Raw genomic sequence first — 19,743 nt, 5'->3', positions numbered from 1 at the left:
CGAACATGAACATGTCACTTGGCTCCTTTCTTCTTCACGTTGTCCCGAATCTCTACCCTAATAAAAATACAGATTTCCCGTCTTACTAGAGACTGGTCCTTTTAGNAAAAAATAAAAAATTCTTTGAAAGGAATATTTTTTAAATAAATATATAAACACATGGAAAAAGACTTTCACACCTCATTTCTAAAAAAAAAATAATAATAATAATCGAGGAATTTTGGAGAAAATTGAATTAGGAGGCGACATGAGCGGAACATGAGGAAAGGCTTCCCGTCCCACACTGACATCTCTATAAACTGTCATAACTTTGCTTGTGAAAGCATTCAAAAGACTTATCGTGAATCTCTTCGTCTGCCAATCGGAATCGATGCAAGACTTTCTTTAGGTTCATATCAATTTTCCGTTAGAACGAATTGCCAGCTCGAGCTTCCACTCTCAACCATGAGAACTTGCTTTTCATCAGAAGGACTGGACTACTCACATAAGATCGCCTCGAGACATCTAAAAGAGGTACGGACTCCTACTATCTTAGATATGATGCAGTTGAAAAGCGTAAACCTACGCTCCTATTTACAAAAGATTACTTCTCAAACAAATCATTAACGAAAGACTAACGAAAGCGGAATCAACCTCCCACCTAAAAAAAACCAGCACGAAAACTAACATATACTGCCACCAAGTTCACCGCTCTGAAGCAAGGAAGGACAAAAACTAAAACTTCGATATCCTAAAGTGTAATATGAGTGAGTTGCTCTTACTCGAGACTTAGTCCAATAACTACGTCAAAAGTATAATAAATTAGCCACCGAAAAACTTATTTCATTTATTAGATTTATCAACGACCAAGGTAAAATAAAATTTAAAAAATAATTATAGACAAAAATTTAATCATATTAATTTATTTATTTTTATAAATAATATTATTTGTGATATCATCAAAACGTGTATAGTTATCTTATTTAATTAAATGCCATTAATTTGAGACGTTCCACCTAACCCTAAAATTAATTAAAATTTAAATAATAATAAAAAATAAAAATTTATTAAATAAATAAAAAAGTGCGAATTGCGTGGTAAGCAAAATTATTCCATTTATTCGCTCCCACGGTTTTGTGTTGAGGGGCTGCCAACAGTCAAATCCAGCTACCATTTCCTTAATAATATATATATATATATATATATATATTTTTTTTTTTGTTCGTTTCGATTAAGGATGTTCGTGGAAAAGACGGAGATTCTCAGTGAAGCCGAGGATCGATTGTCAAGTTCAAATATAGTCTCGGTTAATTTATGTACACTTAACCGTCACATGTCTATCAGCTTCTTCCTTCGTTCATCTGCGAACCACAACCTACTGATAGAGGTTTCATTGTAGTACTAGCTATAACGATATTTAAACGACGGTCATTTAATCACTAATAAAATCTCGAACTCCAAGATATTTCGAATAATGGGCAAAAATATTTCATTCACTATTTCCATTTCTGAAACCGAAACAAAAACAAAAACAGTTCATCGATAATTGATGGTTCCTTTCTTCTTCACGTTGCCTCGAATCTCTACCCTAATAAAAATACAGATTTCCCGTCTTACTCGAGACCGGTCCTTTTAAATAAAGGTGACACTTTAATAACCGAACATGAACATGTCACTTGGCTCCTTTCTTCTTCACGTTGTCCCGAATCTCTACCCTAATAAAAATACAGATTTTCCGTCTTACTCGAGACCGGTCCTTTTAAATAAAGGTGACACTTTAATAACCGAACATGAACATGTCACTTGGCTCCTTTCTTCTTCACGTTGTCCCGAATCTCTACCCTAATAAAAATACAGATTTTCCGTCTTACTCGAGACCGGTCCTTTTAAATAAAGGTGACACTTTAATAACCGAACATGAACATGTCACTTGGCTCCTTTCTTCTTCACGTTGTCCCGAATCTCTACCCTAATAAAAATACAGATTTTCCGTCTTACTCGAGACCGGTCCTTTTAAATAAAGGTGACACTTTAATAACCGAACATGAACATGTCACTTGGCTCCTTTCTTCTTCACGTTGTCCCGAATCTCTACCCTAATAAAAATACAGATTTTCCGTCTTACTCGAGACCGGTCCTTTTAAATAAAGGTGACACTTTAATAACCGAACATGAACATGTCACTTGGCTCCTTTCTTCTTCACGTTGTCCCGAATCTCTACCCTAATAAAAATACAGATTTTCCGTCTTACTCGAGACCGGTCCTTTTAAATAAAGGTGACACTTTAATAACCGAACATGAACATGTCACTTGGCTCCTTTCTTCTTCACGTTGTCCCGAATCTCTACCCTAATAAAAATACAGATTTTCCGTCTTACTCGAGACCGGTCCTTTTAAATAAAGGTGACACTTTAATAACCGAACATGAACATGTCACTTGGCTCCTTTCTTCTTCGCGTTGTCCCGAATCTCTACCCTAATAAAAATACAGATTTCCCGTCTTACTCGAGACCGGTCCTTTTAAATAAAGGTGACACTTTAATAACCGAACATGAACATGTCACTTGGCTCCTTTCTTCTTCGCGTTGTCCCCAATCTCTACCCTAATAAAAATACAGATTTCCCGTCTTACTCGAGACTGGTCCTTTTAAATAAAGGTGACACTTTAATAACCGAACATGAACATGTCACTTGGCTCCTTTCTTCTTCGCGTTGTCCCGAATCTCTACCCTAATAAAAATACAGATTTCCCGTCTTACTCGAGACTGGTCCTTTTAGATAAAGGTGACACTTTAATAACCGAACATGGACATGTCACTTAGGTTCGTAACGTCTATTGACAACCCTATCGGATTTATGATGAAACAAAGTCTTGTCTAAGTTGTTGGGGGCAAATTTGGCATTAAATCCTCTTTGATTATTGTGCTTTAAAGATATATTATTCTTTTAGAAAAATTATTTTATATTAAAAAAAATGGACCACTACTAAATATTATTATATGAATTATAAGAATTTAATTAAATTATTATAAAATATGTAAAAGTTTGAGATTTCATTAATAAAACATGGATCACATAACTTTTATTAAATTATATTCTTTAATATATTAAAATATTGTATACGACTCTAATTTATTATAGCTTCATAGCCTCGAGCTCTGGTATGCCATAGCCACGAACCATACAAGAATAGCACGTTTGTCTCTTCAAAATTCCCGAAATCTCCCGATCATGCCCTATTCTGCGGTGGGGCATGGATTTTCCAGCGACGATGGTGCAACTTTCTTACTGTGATTACCTCCACGAAAGCTCGATATTCAGAAAGTTTCCAACGACATCTTTCGATGGTTTCTAACCCAACTCGTACGATCTTCGTATGGATTATGAACTTATTTGGATTGGGTTGGATTTAAATAAATGAAATATTATGGATTGGGTTCGTTCACGGTCTCCCCTAAAATTAGATTGTGTTAAATAGAATGGATTCAAATTTATTATTAATATTAAAATAAAATTTAATTATTTGAAAATAATTTTTTAAAATATAGGTTTATAGTGAGTTACACATTTTAATTAAATATTTAAAAATAGATAAATAAATAATGAGAAAATTGGGTCATTACTTGACCGGCATAGGTTCAAATGTTATAACTACCGGTTCAGAAAGGTGCCGAGCCCAAATATTTGGGCCGAGTCGTGAGACGGTTTTTTTTTTTTTGTCTGAAAAAATACATTGGTCCGGGTCCATTGGATTCGGGTTCGGACCAAAAAGGTATACAAAATCCCGAAAATGCCCCCTTCCATCAGCCCTGTCCTGTCCGAATCCGAGACCTTTCTCCAACGGCTACATCTAGAAACGCGCCGATTTAAAACGTACTCCTCTGTTTCGTTGCCATCTCTACATCTTCATTTCTCTCCGATCGTTAAACTCTCTCTCTCTCTCTCTCTCTCTCTCTCTCTCTCTCAGTTACTGTGACCACCATGGAGGAGACTCAAGCTGTGCTGTCCACCAGTGACGATTCAGGCGAAGATTTCTACGAGATGATTGAAGCGCCTAAGTTCGTTGACTTCACCGTTCCTGATCCCTACATTCCCGATGATCACTACTGGTTCTGCTCACGAGTCGGTTTGTTTCTTCTCATTTTTCTTTCTTTTTTCTCTTCTTCTGTTGCTTAGGGTTTGATGTTTTTTATTCTTCAGTCTGTTGGAATTGTACTATTGGACGATCGCTGACCTGAACTTTATTTTGGTTATCTTTTGAATTCCGTTACTGTTTTCTGGTTTTTTTTTCTCCGATTTTGTGTGAGTTTCCGGATTTTTCCTTGGGAACTAGGTCTGCTGCAAAAGGAGGAAAAGAAGAAGAGTTGCTGTGTTTGAATTTTGTTGAACTATTTTGAATTGGAGTAGCTGAGAGATGAAGTTCTTTAAATCATCTTGGATTGTTGTTCATTCTGATAATTATTTTATTTCCATATATAATGTCTATTCTTATCCATTCAAAGTCAAGATTGTATTTCTTTCATTTCTTACACGAACAGAATAATTTTCTTCGTTTTGCACTTTCGAATTTTATTTTTCGTTAAAATTGTAGGGTGTGAAGAGAAGCATCCAGAAGAAATGGACTCTGATGTCGTTTACAAAAACTTTGTTATGCGGGTATGTTGTTGATTGAGTTCCTCTGCAAGCGGGTTCTTTACTTTCTTATTTGTTTTTCATGTAAGAAAGTGTTCAATCAAACAGGTAATGGCAGCGAGGAGTCCGAATGTACGGCTTCAGAGAGGTCGAAGGTTAGGATCAAAATTTCTCTTCTTCTTACATTTTTCTTACCTTTCTTCTGCACATGAATGATAAGATTTAGCATCATTTTGTGTAACTACTAGGAACCTGAAATGCCCACTTACAGCCCCTCCAAAGTCTTCGAGGCCTAGAGCGGCAAGGCTAGCTCTGATATCTTCCATTTCCAAAAGGATTGTGGACGCTAGAGTGAAATCTAGACCGCCTACTACCAAGCCTAATACGACACAAGCTCATGCCAAGGCAATGACTACTCCAAGGAACAGGAAGCTTAACTCCAATACCAATTCTTTTCGGAGTGTTAAAAATTCCAAGACAACATCAGCTGAAGAGCCAAAGACTACAACGGTAGCTAAGGCTTTGGTCTTTCAATCTCCAAAGAGAGATAGGAAAAAGAAAAGTTCAAAAGAAATGAATACCCCTGTGAAAACTTTGTGTGCAGCAATGAAGAAACTTGAGATTACCAGTGGAAAGAAGAATGTATTAGGAGATGGACAGTCATTGCCCCAGGATGTTGTGAGGAAGAAGTTCAGAGGACGCGAGGTAAAGAGCCGGGTTCTTGATTCATTGGGAACTCACGGTTGCAAACGCCAGGATGCCAAATCTGCAAGAGTTTTGAAGAGAAGCAAAGAAAAGAACCTAAAGCCGCCTCTTCCTGATCGTGTTGCCAAAGAAATTGTTGATGATGATGATGCCAGTAACATGGATATTGATGAGAAATCAAGGCATGTTTCAATACAAGGGTGCTCTATGTCAACTTCTGCTAAGAGTAATGAAGGAAGTCAAGATGAACTTTCAAGATCTGAAGATTCAGATGGCTTTTACGAAGACTCTAATGAAACTTCAATATCGAATTTCGAAGAGAGAATTTCGGAACAAAGTGACCTTGAGGTTGTTCTATGTGAAGTGGAGGATGATAAGAACCAAGAATACCATCATGAAGAGACAGTCAAAACAGGTGCATTGGAGATGAATATTTCAGAACTTCTGGAGTGTGATGATAAAGAAAATGTAGCTGAAATGAATGAAGGTGATCGGGATGAAACGGTTTTGCAAATTGCAGAGATTCTAAACGAGAATACAGATAAAGTGTCCAAAAAATCTATAGATGATGATCCAGATGAGAAAATTTCAGAAGCAAATGATCTCAAATCAATTCTGTGCAAAGTGGAGCATGAGAGGAATCAAGAATGCAATCATATAGAGCATGAAAGTGAAACCACCACAGATGAAAATGTCGCACCCAATGATAACAGGTAATAAACAGCTCTAATTTTGCATATAAGTTGAATATGTTCTTCTGATTATTGATTCGTTTAAATGAAAATCTTGCAGGGAAAACAGTTCTAACGGCCGGTCTGAAAGAGTGGCATTTGGCAATCATGAGAAATTTAAAAATACAGCAAAGGTCTCTGCTTTTACCTGGTCCTGTTACTATGGTGTTTTTACTCCATTCATTTCGGTCTCTGCTTGCTGTAATGATAGATAAAAACGGTGCAGGTGGTCAAGGGAGTATCAAAGAACACTGTGAAAGAGAAATCTACCCCTGCCGTAGTTGGTTCTCATGGGCTGAAACCCAGCAGACCAAAGTCCACGAATCCCAAGCCATTCAGGCTCAGAACTGATGTATGTGATCCCTCTCATCTACCGTTATTAGATTATCTTACGTGAGATCCCATGTTGGTTGGAGAGGAGAACGAAACATTCCTTATATAAGGGTGTGGAAACCTCTCCCTAGCAGACTCGTTTTAAAAACCTTGAGGGGAAGCCCGAAAGAGGACAATATCTGTTAGCGGTGGGGGCTGTTACAAATGGTATCAGTGCCAGATTCCTGGCGGTGTACCAGCGAGGATGCTGATTTCGTTAGGTGCTTTAGGAAAGAGGGGTGCTAAGGGAAAGCCCAAAAAAGAGTGTGAAAACCTTGGTTGGAGAGGAGAACAAAGTATTCCTTATAAGGGTGTGGAAACCTCCCCCTAGCAGCAGACGGGTTTTAAAACCTGAGGGGGAAGCGGAAAGGGAAGCCCAAAAAAGACAATATCGGTTAGCAGTGGACTTAGACTATTACATCTTTATCTCTTCAAAATGTTAATCTGATTTCGTTAGGTGCTTTAGGAAAGAGTGGTGCTAAGGGAAGCAAACTTGGGGAAGAAGCCTAATTGTCCCTTGAAAGACATCACTACATCTCGTAGGTTCCATGGGGACGACAAGTTGCAGAGAAAAAATAAATACACGAACCAAGTGAGTTTTCTTCAATCAGAAGTTTTTCAGATCCCTCCTCCTCCGTGGATAGAGAGAAATATAATTACTTTTTCTTTTTGTTAGAATTCTGAATGTGAAAATAATGTTGAAGAAGAATATGAACAAAGGATATTAGAGAGCAAATTCCCAGATGATCCACGAGTAAGTTGATATTCAAGAGAGAATTAGTTTAGTTGTTTTTTCGAAGATCTGCCAATCTAAAGGCATTTAACATCTGTGATGCTTTCAGGGAGGAACAATACCAGATTCCTGCAACTACAAAATTGTAGATTCTGAACACAAGTTATGTACAATGGATTCACAAAGTTGTGTGGCTTTAAAACGCGAGAAACAGAGCCGTTGTCGTCAGCTCGAACCAGGCAAAGAGAGAGCAACCAAGAAAACAGAGGAGAATTTGAAAAGGACTAAATTAGAAAAGATACAGCCAAGAGTTAGGAAGCCTAGAAGGTAGGTAAAATTTTAAATTTTGAACCCTCATAACATGTGATGTTCTGACACAAGGAACTCTTCTCTTAAGGGTTGTATCAACTAAAGGAGAAATAACTTCTCTGGTACCATCTCGCCAACACAGTGCAAGGAAGGAAACCCCTCTAAAGATATTGAGTCACAAAGATGCTAAAAAACCATTAGACGCAATATCTCGAACAAGAAGGCCTTCTCCAAAGGAGCCAAATCTTCATAACAGTCATTTACCAACGAGAGTTGCTCAGGAAAATTGGCGTAGGTGATCATGATCAATTATTTTTCGGTCTGTTCAACTAAATCATTGAATTGTATGTATGCAACTTACATTTAGATCATACATAGTTGTGTCTCTAAGCATGAGTGTGTGAGAGTTGTGTGAATTTGAAGCATAGCATGCCATTTATGTACCCTACCCATGTTTAAATATATATTATAATCAATCAATTATTGTGCATAAAATGAATTTTTGAGTACTTTTATTTTGTTCTATGACCTTACTTTGAACTGGATCTGTTATATAGGTTGTACAACTAAGTCCTTGTGTTCTAGAGTTATATAGGTTGTACAACTATGTCCTTGTGTTCTAGAGAATACTCTTACTTTGTGTTAGTATCGCACAACAACCCACACTCGATCTCTCGATCTATATAAACACAAAAAATAGGAGAGAGAAAATGCAATGAGAAATATTGGCTAGAGGTTTATAGTGATGAACACACAGAATAGGAGAGAGAAAATGCAAGGAGAAATATTAGCTAAAAGTTTATATTGTGATGGCTTTTGTACACCAAGAATAGGAGAGAGAAAATGTGAGGAATATTGGCTGAAGGTTTTAATGATGAACACAAGAGAGAGAGAAAATGCAAGGAGAAATATTAGATGACTTTTGTATACCACTAAAGGATAAACGGAATATAGTACATCTTCAAGTATATATATATGGTTTAAAATATAACCACTTACTATATATAAATATCTAGTTTATATATCTCTGTAGCTTTTTACTATAAATAGTCGAGACAGACTCTGTACAGCTTTTTACTATAAATAGTCGAATAGCACTTTGTTCTCATCTTTCTGTCAAGTTTGGATAAGTAGAGCATACCGTTTAAAAAGAAGGTAGAACTTCTTTGTAGCTAAAGTAGGTATAGTGTTTAGCAGGAAAAAAGGTGGTGGCTAATCTGTAATTCTTCATAGCCAATAAATAGTAATTAATACTTTTGTTGTGCAATGATTGCTTTCTACAAACTTTATGATTATTCAACTGGAATTTAATTGATTGACATGTTTGTTACAGATGCTTCCTACTAATGAAGCAAAAAGGCAGGAAAACAGGAAAAAGGAGAGGGCAAAACCTTTTTTTCCCCGCCAACAGGGATCTAACCTCTAGTTGCTAGCTTCTTGAGAAAGGCTTGAAATCCTATTAGGACTAAACACGAGTTTTGGGTTTACTTTGCACATTCTTTCTTGACAACAATGTCAATAAAGTTACAAGGTTCAGCTTCTTCAAGCATATGAACTACCATTCTCATGGAGGGCCTTGTAGACGGAGTCTTAGCCGTGCAGCGAAGTGCGATTCGTAACACTTTGATTGCATCTTCCACTTGAACCTCTGAGATGCTAGGATCTACCATATCTTTCAGATTGCCTTTTAGGTCTCTCATTCTGCTGTGTGCCCATTGTACAATGTCTTTGTTCTCCCCAAACTCTGGCTCATTGGGCTTCCTTCCTGTTACTAGTTCCATTAGGACCACTCCGAAGCTGTAAACGTCGCTCTTCTCGTTTATCTTGCACGTGTATGCATATTCTGTGACATCAAAGTAAAGTCAGAGGTAATTAAATTCGCCTTTTTCTCTTTTAAGTATTTTTGTTTTTCTTTGTGAATTCAATTTGACTAACCTGGGGCTATGTAGCCGAGTGTTCCTGCTATGACATGAGAAGAATCTCCACCCCCACAGGCATCTTGCAGAATCTTGGCTAACCCGAAATCTGCTATCCTAGGTTTCCAATCACTGTCTAATAAAATATTGCTCGACTTCACATCACGGTGAATCACGGGTCGGTCGCACCCATGATGCAAATATTCGAGTCCTCTTGCTGCTCCAACTGCAACCTCGTACCTTATCTGCCATCCCATCTCAATCTTTCGGCTAGTATGCAGCTGATCCCATAAACTTCCATTCGGTAAGTACTCATAAACCAACAGGTTACTATCCTCGCTCGAAATGCTACAGTATAATTTCACTACATTGACATGTCTCACTGAACTCAATGTAGCTACTTCTGCGTCATATTCAGATGACCTGATCTTCCTTTTGGTTAAGATGGTTGCACTGGTTTGACAATTTGTTTGGTCGATGGAGCTCGACTGCCATATATGTTTCACGGCGAGCTCTTTTCCATTACTTAATACAACTTTGTACACATTTCCAGATCCTCCTCTGCCTATCAAGTTGTGAGAATTGATTGAATCAATGATTTCCTTTTCCGTGAAGCAAACTATGTGGAATGGCTTCATATCCCACGATCGGGATTTCAGTAAATGCTTAGCATTGTTACGTTTCGATTTAACAAACAACAAGCACAAGAAGGACATGAGCAGCAACACTAGAATTCCAGCAATGGTACATGACAGCAACGACCTGATGTGGCTGGATGATCTAGAGGTTGATGAACATGAACTCAAGTGTCTAATAGACTCACTGCACAAGCCTGGATTTCTCATGAAACTTTCTTCAAAGGCTTGGATTGCTAGTGATTCAGGTACTTGGCCACTTAACCTGTTATTAGACAGGTCGAAACTGCTTAGCTTCAGCTGCGAAAAACTAGTTGGAATTTCGCCTGAAAGTTCGTTGTTCGACAGATTCAAGGAGTTTAGAATTGGCAGATATCCAAGATTCTCTGGAATATGCCCGGAGAACGAATTCATAGACAGATCTATGGTAGAAAGAGAACTGCAAGAGCCTAATGAGCTAGGTATGTTGTCAGAAAACTTGTTGTTGTTCAAAGAAAGGCTGTCTAAGACCTTCAACTTGCCAAGTGATTCTGGTATTGGACCAACAAATTGGTTCAAATCGATCTGGATCGAGACTAAGGACGATACTTCGCCAAGCTCGGCTGGTAGTTTTCCAGAAAACCGGTTGTTCGATAAGAATAACTGGGCAAGAGCTTTTGCTTTACCGATATCGGAAGTCACCAGACCGTCGAACTGATTCATTGAAAGATCAACGATGCTAAGATTCGGCAGACTCCAAATCCCAGCAGGAACGACACCCGAAAGAGAGTTATTGTTTACACGAAAACGCTGCAAAGATTTACAGTTCATGTAGCTTTCTGGGATTCCACCACTGAAATTGTTTTGCAGCATCAGGAGATCAGTCATACTGCCCTGCTTGCACATGTCTGGAGGTATAGGTCCAGATAAGAAATTCTCTGAAACATCAATGAAAAGGAAGGCTGCCCAAGATCCAATTCTTTGAGGCAGGCTACCAGTGAGCTTGTTCTGGTAAAGAGATAGTTCAACAAGCTCCTTGAAGTCCCCGAACTCCTCCGGAATCGTACCGGAAAATCGATTTTGAAAGAGCTGCAAGGACTCCAGATTGGTCAAGAACCTCAACTCCATAAGATCACCTTCAAGATTATTAGTAGAGGCATCAAATTTCCTCAGTCCAGTGAGGTTACCGAACCCAGTCGGAAGCTTCCCGGTTAAGGAATTCTCGTGTAACTCCAGCTGCCATAGACTCTTGAGATTCACAATCTGAGAAGGAATTTCACCTGTAAGTTCATTTTGTGAGAGCTCAAGATTCTCAAGCAGAGAGAGGTTCCCAATCCCAGGTGGGATTTCTCCATGAATGCTGCAGTTAGAGAGGTAAAGCCAATAAAGCTTGTTAAGCTCAATAATCTCTGATGGGAATGAAGTTGTTGGGTTAAATGAATTATCTCCAAGGCTCAAGAACTCCAAATCAGTAAGATTCAGAAGAGATTTCCAAGGAAAATCTCCAGAAAAACCACTGTTATTCAAATTCAAAAACCTTAATCTCTCCAAAGAAGACAAATCAGGCACTTCACCAGTAAAGAAATTCTGTCCCAAATCCAAATACTTCAACATGGAACAGTTCCTCAAGGCATTACTGACTGTCCCATACAAAAAATTACCCCCAAAAGAGAGCTTCTCAAGAGACTGCAAAGAACAAATGGAATGAAAAGGAAGAATCCCAGATAAGTTATGAGCAGAGAGATTGATTTCCACAACAAAGCCATTGGAATCACAGACAATGCCATGGAAGCTGCTGCAAACATCTTTCCCTCTCACCCAAGAACTAAGAACCATGGAGGTTGAGTTGTTGTGGAGGGCGGACTTGAGGTCCAAAAGTGGCTGAAGTTCATCGCCATGGGAGAGAGAAAGTGAACAGAGGAGGAGGAGAAGGAGGAGGAGGAAGTGGCGGAGACCCACCAGAGAAGGGGGGCGGCCGGAGTGTTTGCCGGCGGGAAGTGGTGGAGGGTTGAGTGAATTAGACATGGGAGAGTAAGAGGAAGGCGGAAAATGGGAGAGAGAAGAAATTGAAGAGAAAAGGCCGTGGAAAATTGAGGATCATGTTCACAGAAAGGAAGCCGGTGGAGAAAGAGAATTGGGAGACGCAAACTGTGAAGAAGCTTCCTTGAACGTATTGGGAACAATTTTGTTGAAGGGAACACAAAAACAGAGAGTGGATTTGAGGTACGTTTTCCCATATCATTCTTCCAAAATTCAATATAAAATTTATTAGAATATAGTCAAGATTCAAGCACTTTATTAAATTAGTTTGTACATTACTGACCCATTTGAGTATATATTACCAAAATACTTGGTAATATCACCAATGATGATAAGTTAAATTATAAAAACATATATAAATATTTGACTCATGCAAAGATGTTAATGCTCATATGTAGTCTAACTTATGGGCGATTCTAAAATTTAGAGAATTGACATTGAAATTGATGTCATGGTTCATATAGGTTGACTTGGATACAAAGAATAAAATCGAACTTTCTTCAGGATAAATTGGTGACACTAACCGAAGTTAATCAGGTGAGTGACGTTATTGTCGACATGATTATATTTGATGTTGACAAGTACTCCGTAGTTATGAACATGTCATATATATTGATATATGTGAATTGTTTATGGATCAATATGCTTATGACATAATATTTATATGTTAATAGGTGAATTATATGATAAAACGGTGTGCGAACTGACGGGTGAGTTCATGCTCACACGTATGGGATGTGTGTAGAGTATATGACACATCCAAGTTACCTGTTAAGATAGTACCGTAGGAAAATAGACTGTTATGATAGGTCCCCTCATTGCATTCGCATGTTCTTGCATTTAACCCCAATAGTCAGGTCACTTACGGAGTATTTCTTTAAATACTCAAGCCACGTGTTACTTCTATTTCAGGTTAAGACAAGACATTCATGTACGGCTAACAACGACATCACAACTTAAGACCATTACTTCGAGTCAATACATTAAATATCTATTTGTAATCCTGTAAGACAAAATCCTTGAAATGATTAAACCCTACGAGTTAATATTAACAAATACAACAAAAGTTTTAGGGACAGGTGGACCCATTGTAATCCCTGACTTTTAGCATTTGCAGATAGAAATGTCAATTTAATAGGGAGAAAGCGATTGAGAGATTTTTCTCTAAAATCGAGTTGGGTCATTGGGGGCAAAGATTGTATTCCACGTCTCACTTTAAATATATTTTTAAGAGTTATTAACTATATTCTAATATTGAAATTTGAATTATTAAAAACTACGTTAGTGTAACATTATATTATATATTTTTTCTAATGAAACGTTATTGAATTTATTAAATTTTTTAAATATTTTTTTAATATAACTTCTCTATAAATAACTTGATCGTATGAAAATAAAGGAAAAAATTTAGCGCTGATCCCGGGATAGGGAAGGCTCCTTCTTTCTCGCCCAATGTCTTTATAAGCGATAGAACTCTAAAAGTTCGGGATATTAACGTAAAATTTATAATATATATTTTTTAAAAAAAAAATTTGAGGAATATTATAGCTCCAAATTATTAAAATGGGTAACACTGACAAGCAAAGACTATTGGTATGAATAAAAGAAAATGTGAGAAGACTATTGGTATGAATAAAAGAAAATGTGAGAAGGGATGTGGCTTCTCAAGTGGTACTTGGAATTCAATCACTCGCCTCTTTTCGACTCATAAAATGGAATTTTATAGCCACCTTTCTTGACATTTTTTTTGATATTTTATTAATTAAAATATCGTTCTATTTTAATTTTAGTCCCTCAAAATTATTTATTATCGAGTGATATGTAAATCACTGCAACAGTAAGATTCATATTACTTTGTTGATCGAATATCTCAAGACAAGAACACTTGTTTGAGATTCGAATCACTTCACAATCAAGATCGATTATATCAAGCTTGAATGATTCTAGTTGTAACCTAAACTACGTAGAATGTAAAAATTTTAGTCGTTTGGGACAGGAAAGGACAAATGTTCATTTTACTACATTTTCTATGTCTAGTTACGAATGCAACATACATGGCTTTAAATAATGTCAAAATGAAACTTTTGACCTTACGTCAGAGAAATGTAATAACTCTAAATTATAATCAACCAAAAATTTATAACAATGAAGTTTCATTCTTCTTCAAGGTGGCATGAATTGAAATATCTTTTGATAATTTCAACAGCATTTTCTTCACATCTTCATTGAAGTATTTTGTATGATTGATGTCTATTGCTTCATATCATCGAGATTGGTTAAATAATAATACTTTTCAATTAAGAAAATACATTATATGAATATGTTTTCAAAATTTACAAAGGAGATGCTAAATATTTTTTTGCAAAATTTAGGGATAAATAACGATTGGGTTAGATTGGATTGGAATGGGAAAAATCGTTTTGACCAACTCGAGATTTTAGGTTTGTTGAGTTGATAACTTGAATAACTCGAATAGAGTTCACGAATCACGACCTGACCCGATCCAACCCTATATGTTTCAGGTTTGGTTGAGCTGCTGAGTTTTTTTTTTTTAAAATTATTTTTAAAAATTCTACTTGAGTTGGATTGTAACCTTATATATATGTAATTTTTTTTTAATCTTATTCGTTCCGACAGGAATTTTGATAGAAATTCGAGATCACTAAGTTATATTCATGTTGGCAGAGATTTCATTAATTAACTTTAAAATAAACTATTGTGTTGAATGATTCATCCGCTATATATATGTATAATATAAATGTAAGATCTCATGTCAGGGGACGAAACATTTCTTATCAGAGTGTGGAAACTTTCCCTAGCAAATGTGTTTTAAAACCATGAGACTGATAGCAATACGTAACCGATCAAAACAGACAATATCTACTAGCAACGAGCTTAAGTTATTAGAATAAAAATGGACAGTATAAAAATTGATAATTGATACCGCTTAGATTTAATTATGTAAAGATTAAAAATTTTAATCACAGTAACCTTCTAAAGTATCAAAATCTAAGGAACTTTCATCTGTTCGCTTTAAACACATCTATAGATTAAAAATTTTCTCGTTAGGAATATATATTTTTAAAAAAATTATAAATTAGGGTAAAATTTAAGCAATAAAATTTATAATTTATTCCTAAATAGATTTTAAAAAAAAAAACGAAAAGGCAAATTTCAAAATTAAAATTATTAATAAATAATCTAAATAAATAAATAAAAGGTCAAATATTTTTGGACAAAGGTGGGCCATGGCCCAACAACCTCTTTGACTTAATTCAAACTATATTGACTTTTTTGCTTTTTCATTAAATTTTGTGACTCTTTATTTTTAAAATATTTTAGTAATAATATACCAATTAATTATTTTCCTTCAAAATCATGAATTTATGAAAAAGAAATAAATAAATAACTTATTTTAAAATTAATTTATCAAATAAAATTAATTTTTTTCGACCGCACCTATTCATAACATGAAATGCATTGCACACAAATTATCGCTAAATTTTTTATTTCGAATAATTATGACTAAAAATCATCTCATTGTACAGAAATAATAAATAAATAAACATGAGTGTTTCTTATTTTATAAATTTAAAAAAAAAAAAAACTAGCAATAAAAGTATTTCTTAATTTAAAAATATTATTGAAATTTTTTAAAATTAAAAAATATTTTTAAAATAAAATACCACGTTTAAAATTAAAATTTTTAAAACAAAAATTGATTATTATTATTATTATTATTATTTGGGATTCGGCACCGACAATCCAAGTGTCAGTGAGAGTGTTAAGGTTTGTTTTTTCTTAAAGAACAAGATTCTGTTTACATCAGTCAACTTCATGCTCTGATTTTAGTCAAAGGTGTCAGAAAAAAAAAAAAAGTAATTATTTCATCAATTCACATTTTTATAATACAATTCATCTATTTTTCATACCCCATGATGTTTGTTTATTCGAGTCGGGTTTCGAGGCGTATAAAAATTAAAATTATCGATGACACGTGGTTTTGATCGAGCGTTCTACTCGTTATTTACCTGAATGAACTTGTAGGACAGAATCTCGTACCTGTATAGTGTTTTGCTCGTACCAAGTTGAAGTTGGAGTCATGTTGACCTGGACACAATAGGACTGTGTACCTTATTTACTCAAATCATCTCTGACACGTGTTGGATCGATATGAAAACCCTAGAAAAGTGAGTCCTAATTAGTATAAAGTTAGCTCAAATAACTTTGAAAATGAGTCGTACATGTATAGTGTTTTGCCCAATACGCTCTGATGTTTAAGTTTGTACCAAGTCGAAGTCATGTCGATCTGGATATAATAGAACTGTGTACCTTACTCAAATCTTCTCTGACACGTGTTGGATCAATATGAAAACCCTAGAGGAGTGAATCGTAATTAGTATAAGATTAGCTCAAATAACTTTGAAAATGAGCGTTATGAAGAGATCTAACTTTCAACCTAAGCAATCATCTTTTATGATATAGTCGTGTATAAATTGAGTTATATGGTTGATAAAGTTGGTGGTATGGTCATAGTTTCAACAATTATTAGAGTTGGATAGTTGCTATAACTAGATGAGACCTAACCATCCTTGTCTTTATTGGATCATTCCTAATTAGTATAAGGTTAGCTCAAATAGGACAATGTGGTGGATGTCCTCGCCACGTCAGCTAAATGGTGTTGATTGATCCGAGGGGCTGAGTTATCTTGAAATGTAAGATCTCACATCGGTGTGATGGTATGTCAAACATGTTCATGCTCTTCGTTTCTTAAGAATGAAGACTACCCCTACAGACCAACACGAGTTCTTCTAAAATGTTTTGTCTTCACTCACATGCATCAGTCCCAAGAAATGCATAGGTCACCCAAACATGGAATTACTCTAAATAAAGCACGTTTATAAAGTTCCTATGATTGAGCTACCGAAAAAGAAAGTACACCTTGTTGATATAGGTAGTAGCTTTCATTCATTTCCTTTAAATCTTTCTTAGTCATCATATTCTTAGGATCGCTCGAATTCGAACGTGATTTCAGTTCATTCACGTATCCCTTCTTGACTTGGGTGTCACAACTTGGATTGAATTATGAATTTATTTAGGTTGGCTTCCGTTCCGTTCACATAATAATTACCAAGTGAATTTATATAGGTTGCATTGTTTCATGAATATAATAATTACCAAATGATCTCAAATTATTAGTATTCCTTGTTAAAAAGTGTTTTTTAAAAATAGATTTTCTAGAAAAAAATTTCAAATGATTTTGTATTTTTTTAATTGAAATCTGAAACAAAAATTATAAATAAATAAAATAGAGAAATAAAAATTGGCGTCGCCCGGACTCGAACCGGAGACCTTCAGTGTGTTAGACTGACGTGATAACCAACTACACCACGACACCGTTGGTGAAAATTGCATTTCTTTTAAGTTTAAAAATAAAATTACATATGAATAAAATAAATTAAAATGGCGTCGCCCGNGATAACCAACTACACCACGACACCAATTTGTTGAAAATCTTATATTTTATTTTAATTAACTATTAAATATAAATTTGAAACAAAATTTATATTAAATTTTAAAAAATGGCGTCGCCCGGACTCGAACCGGAGACCTTCAGTGTGTTAGACTAACGTGATAACCAACTACACCACGACACCGTTGGTGAAAATTGCATTTCTTTTAAGTTTAAAAATAAAATTACATATGAATAAAATAAATTAAAATGGCGTCGCCCGGACTTGAACCGGAGACCTTCAGTGTGTTAGACTGACGTGATAACCAACTACACCACGACACCGTTTTAGTAGTCGCATATTTAGTATTGCAAAAAGATAATATTTATTTTATAACAAAATATTCCCAACTAATTGTAAGAAAATATTAATGAAAATAGTTTAAATTAGTGACTGAAATTCATTCTATAAAATTAATTTATTTGTTAGCAAATCTTATGTTCTGAGTTACTTGAAATAAGTTTGTAAGATATTTAAAAAGACAAATGTTCGTGGATGAATAAAGATGACGTGAACGTCTTAGATACTAAGAAACATACCAACGCTCTTTATATATTAAAAAAAAAAAAAAATCTTACATATGACTGTATAATTGTGAAGCAATCTCAATGTCATATTCAAACTTATTGAAAATAATAATAAATCAAATATAAATAAATATTTGACGTCGAATGGAACTTTATTTTAATTGTATTTAATAGAATCGTAAATTTTTAATCAAAAAGTCTCATAGTAGTAGGAAAATTAAGGTGATTTTGTTTCAAAAATATTTTTAAATTTTTAAAAGTTTTTTAAAAAATACTTAGAAACTTTCGGAAAAAAAATTAAAATTCAGAAATATTTTTATTGTTGGTATATAGACGAAACGCTAGTCTTGCATTTAAAAAATATTCATGACTTTCACATAGATTATTTTGTTTTTCGATTTTCTCGTTCTCCTATGCTTGAACCTATGACTCGCTAATTCCTTATTTCTTATAATAATAAAGATATTTAAAAGAAAATGGTAAAAATTTTAGAGATTAAATAAAAAGACGCATACTTTCCATTCATATATGNAATTTTTTTTTTTTTTTTTTTTTTTAATAATGAGAGTATTAAGTTAATTTTAAAAATTTATGAGTATTTTATATCGGACCTATCTCCCCGCTAGTAAATATGTGATCTTGTTTAATATTCCAATCATGAACAATTTTGAACTTTNTTTTTTTTTTTTTTTTTTTTTTTTTTTTTTTTTTTTTTTTTTTTTTTTTTTTTTTTTGTAGAAATATCTAATTGAGATATTTTACAGAATTTATCTGTTTAAAGGTTTAAACCCAAAAATTATAAATGAAAAAAAAAAGATAACTAAACAGGTTGTCGCCCGGATTCGAAACGAAGCCGAGTATATCGGCTTGTGTGGTTACCAACGAAACGACATCGTTTGAATGTCAAACTATGGAAAAACAAAATGGCGTCGCCCGGATTCGAACCGGAGACCTTCAGTGTGTTAGACTGACGTGATAACCAACTACACCACGACACCAATTTGTTGAAAATCTTATATTTTATTTTAATTAACTATTAAATATAAATTTGAAACAAAATTTATATTAAATTTTAAAAAATGGCGTCGCCCGGACTCGAACCGGAGACCTTCAGTGTGTTAGACTAACGTGATAACCAACTACACCACGACACCGCTTTGATGTTTTTATATTTATCAAAATATCTATTTAAAAAGTATGTAATTTTTATTTCTCAAAATATTTCCAAATAATTTTAATAAGATATTAATGAAATACATCAACTCAAGATAATTGAATTTTTTTTTATTACATTAGGGTATAATTCAATATTTTAAAGGTTAAAACGTCAAAATGATAACGACCTATCGATTCTACCATAATTGCTAGTAAGTAGTTAAATGTTATTCAAAGTTCTCTACGACAACTAATCACCCTCAAGTGTGAGTGTCACAACATGTGCTTCTCCATACAGTGATGATGTTCGAGCTTTAGATCAATTGTGTCTTTACACCCGTACCACCTCCTATTATCTAATATACTTCTGTGTCTATTTGATCCCTCCACTTACCATTTCAAGATGACCTACTAAATGAAGTGCAACATCCCACCTCAATCGAAGAGAGGAACAAAACATTCTTTATAAGAGTATGAAAACCTCTCCCTAGAAGACATGTTAAAAACTGTGAGGCT

At 34.9% G+C, this 19,743-nt stretch overlaps 2 protein-coding genes, 1 long non-coding RNA gene and 5 other non-coding genes across 9 annotated transcripts; 2 read left to right on the top strand and 6 right to left on the bottom strand.

Moving 5' to 3' along the window:
* Positions 1–3,788: 3,788 nt before the first annotated feature.
* On the top strand, positions 3,789–8,928 carry LOC111811577. 2 transcript variants are annotated; one of them, XM_023698498.1, is made up of 12 exons: positions 3,789–3,853; positions 3,948–4,106; positions 4,572–4,636; positions 4,721–4,767; positions 4,861–6,030; positions 6,110–6,182; positions 6,275–6,400; positions 6,887–7,012; positions 7,097–7,174; positions 7,263–7,480; positions 7,551–7,753; positions 8,796–8,928. In XM_023698498.1, the coding sequence occupies exons 2-12, from the start codon at positions 3,962–3,964 to the stop codon at positions 8,807–8,809; spliced, it is 2,265 nt and encodes a 754-aa protein (XP_023554266.1). In that variant the 5' UTR covers positions 3,789–3,853; positions 3,948–3,961; the 3' UTR covers positions 8,810–8,928. The 2 variants fall into 2 exon arrangements, with proteins under 2 accessions (XP_023554266.1, XP_023554265.1); XM_023698497.1 differs by lacking the exon at positions 3,789–3,853 and having other exon boundaries at positions 3,896–4,106.
* LOC111811576 (receptor-like protein kinase HAIKU2) lies at positions 8,737–12,190 on the bottom strand. Its single transcript, XM_023698496.1, has 2 exons — positions 9,398–12,190; positions 8,737–9,305 (listed from the first exon to the last, which is right to left on the bottom strand). The coding sequence occupies exons 1-2, from the start codon at positions 12,015–12,017 to the stop codon at positions 8,947–8,949; spliced, it is 2,979 nt and encodes a 992-aa protein (XP_023554264.1). The 5' UTR covers positions 12,018–12,190; the 3' UTR covers positions 8,737–8,946.
* On the top strand, positions 12,125–13,276 carry LOC111811578. Its single transcript, XR_002817569.1, has 3 exons — positions 12,125–12,215; positions 12,497–12,569; positions 12,945–13,276. It is a non-coding gene; the product is annotated as an uncharacterized LOC111811578 (long non-coding RNA).
* Positions 13,277–17,356: 4,080 nt separating this feature from the next.
* On the bottom strand, positions 17,357–17,430 carry TRNAV-AAC. Its single transcript has one exon. It is a non-coding gene; the product is annotated as a tRNA-Val (tRNA).
* Positions 17,431–17,615: 185 nt separating this feature from the next.
* Positions 17,616–17,689, bottom strand: TRNAV-AAC. Its single transcript has one exon. It is a non-coding gene; the product is annotated as a tRNA-Val (tRNA).
* Positions 17,690–17,755: 66 nt separating this feature from the next.
* Positions 17,756–17,829, bottom strand: TRNAV-AAC. The gene has a single exon. It is a non-coding gene; the product is annotated as a tRNA-Val (tRNA).
* A 1,167-nt stretch (positions 17,830–18,996) lies between these two features.
* Positions 18,997–19,070, bottom strand: TRNAV-AAC. The gene has a single exon. It is a non-coding gene; the product is annotated as a tRNA-Val (tRNA).
* An 82-nt stretch (positions 19,071–19,152) lies between these two features.
* TRNAV-AAC lies at positions 19,153–19,226 on the bottom strand. The gene has a single exon. It is a non-coding gene; the product is annotated as a tRNA-Val (tRNA).
* Positions 19,227–19,743: the final 517 nt, after the last annotated feature.

The sequence above is a fragment of the Cucurbita pepo genome, chromosome LG15 (assembly GCF_002806865.2).
Source record: "Cucurbita pepo subsp. pepo cultivar mu-cu-16 chromosome LG15, ASM280686v2, whole genome shotgun sequence".
In the NCBI taxonomy this organism is placed as follows: domain Eukaryota; kingdom Viridiplantae; phylum Streptophyta; class Magnoliopsida; order Cucurbitales; family Cucurbitaceae; genus Cucurbita; species Cucurbita pepo.
The sequence above is the reverse complement of the archived record's forward strand: the minus strand, read 5'-3'. Positions and strand labels throughout refer to the sequence as shown.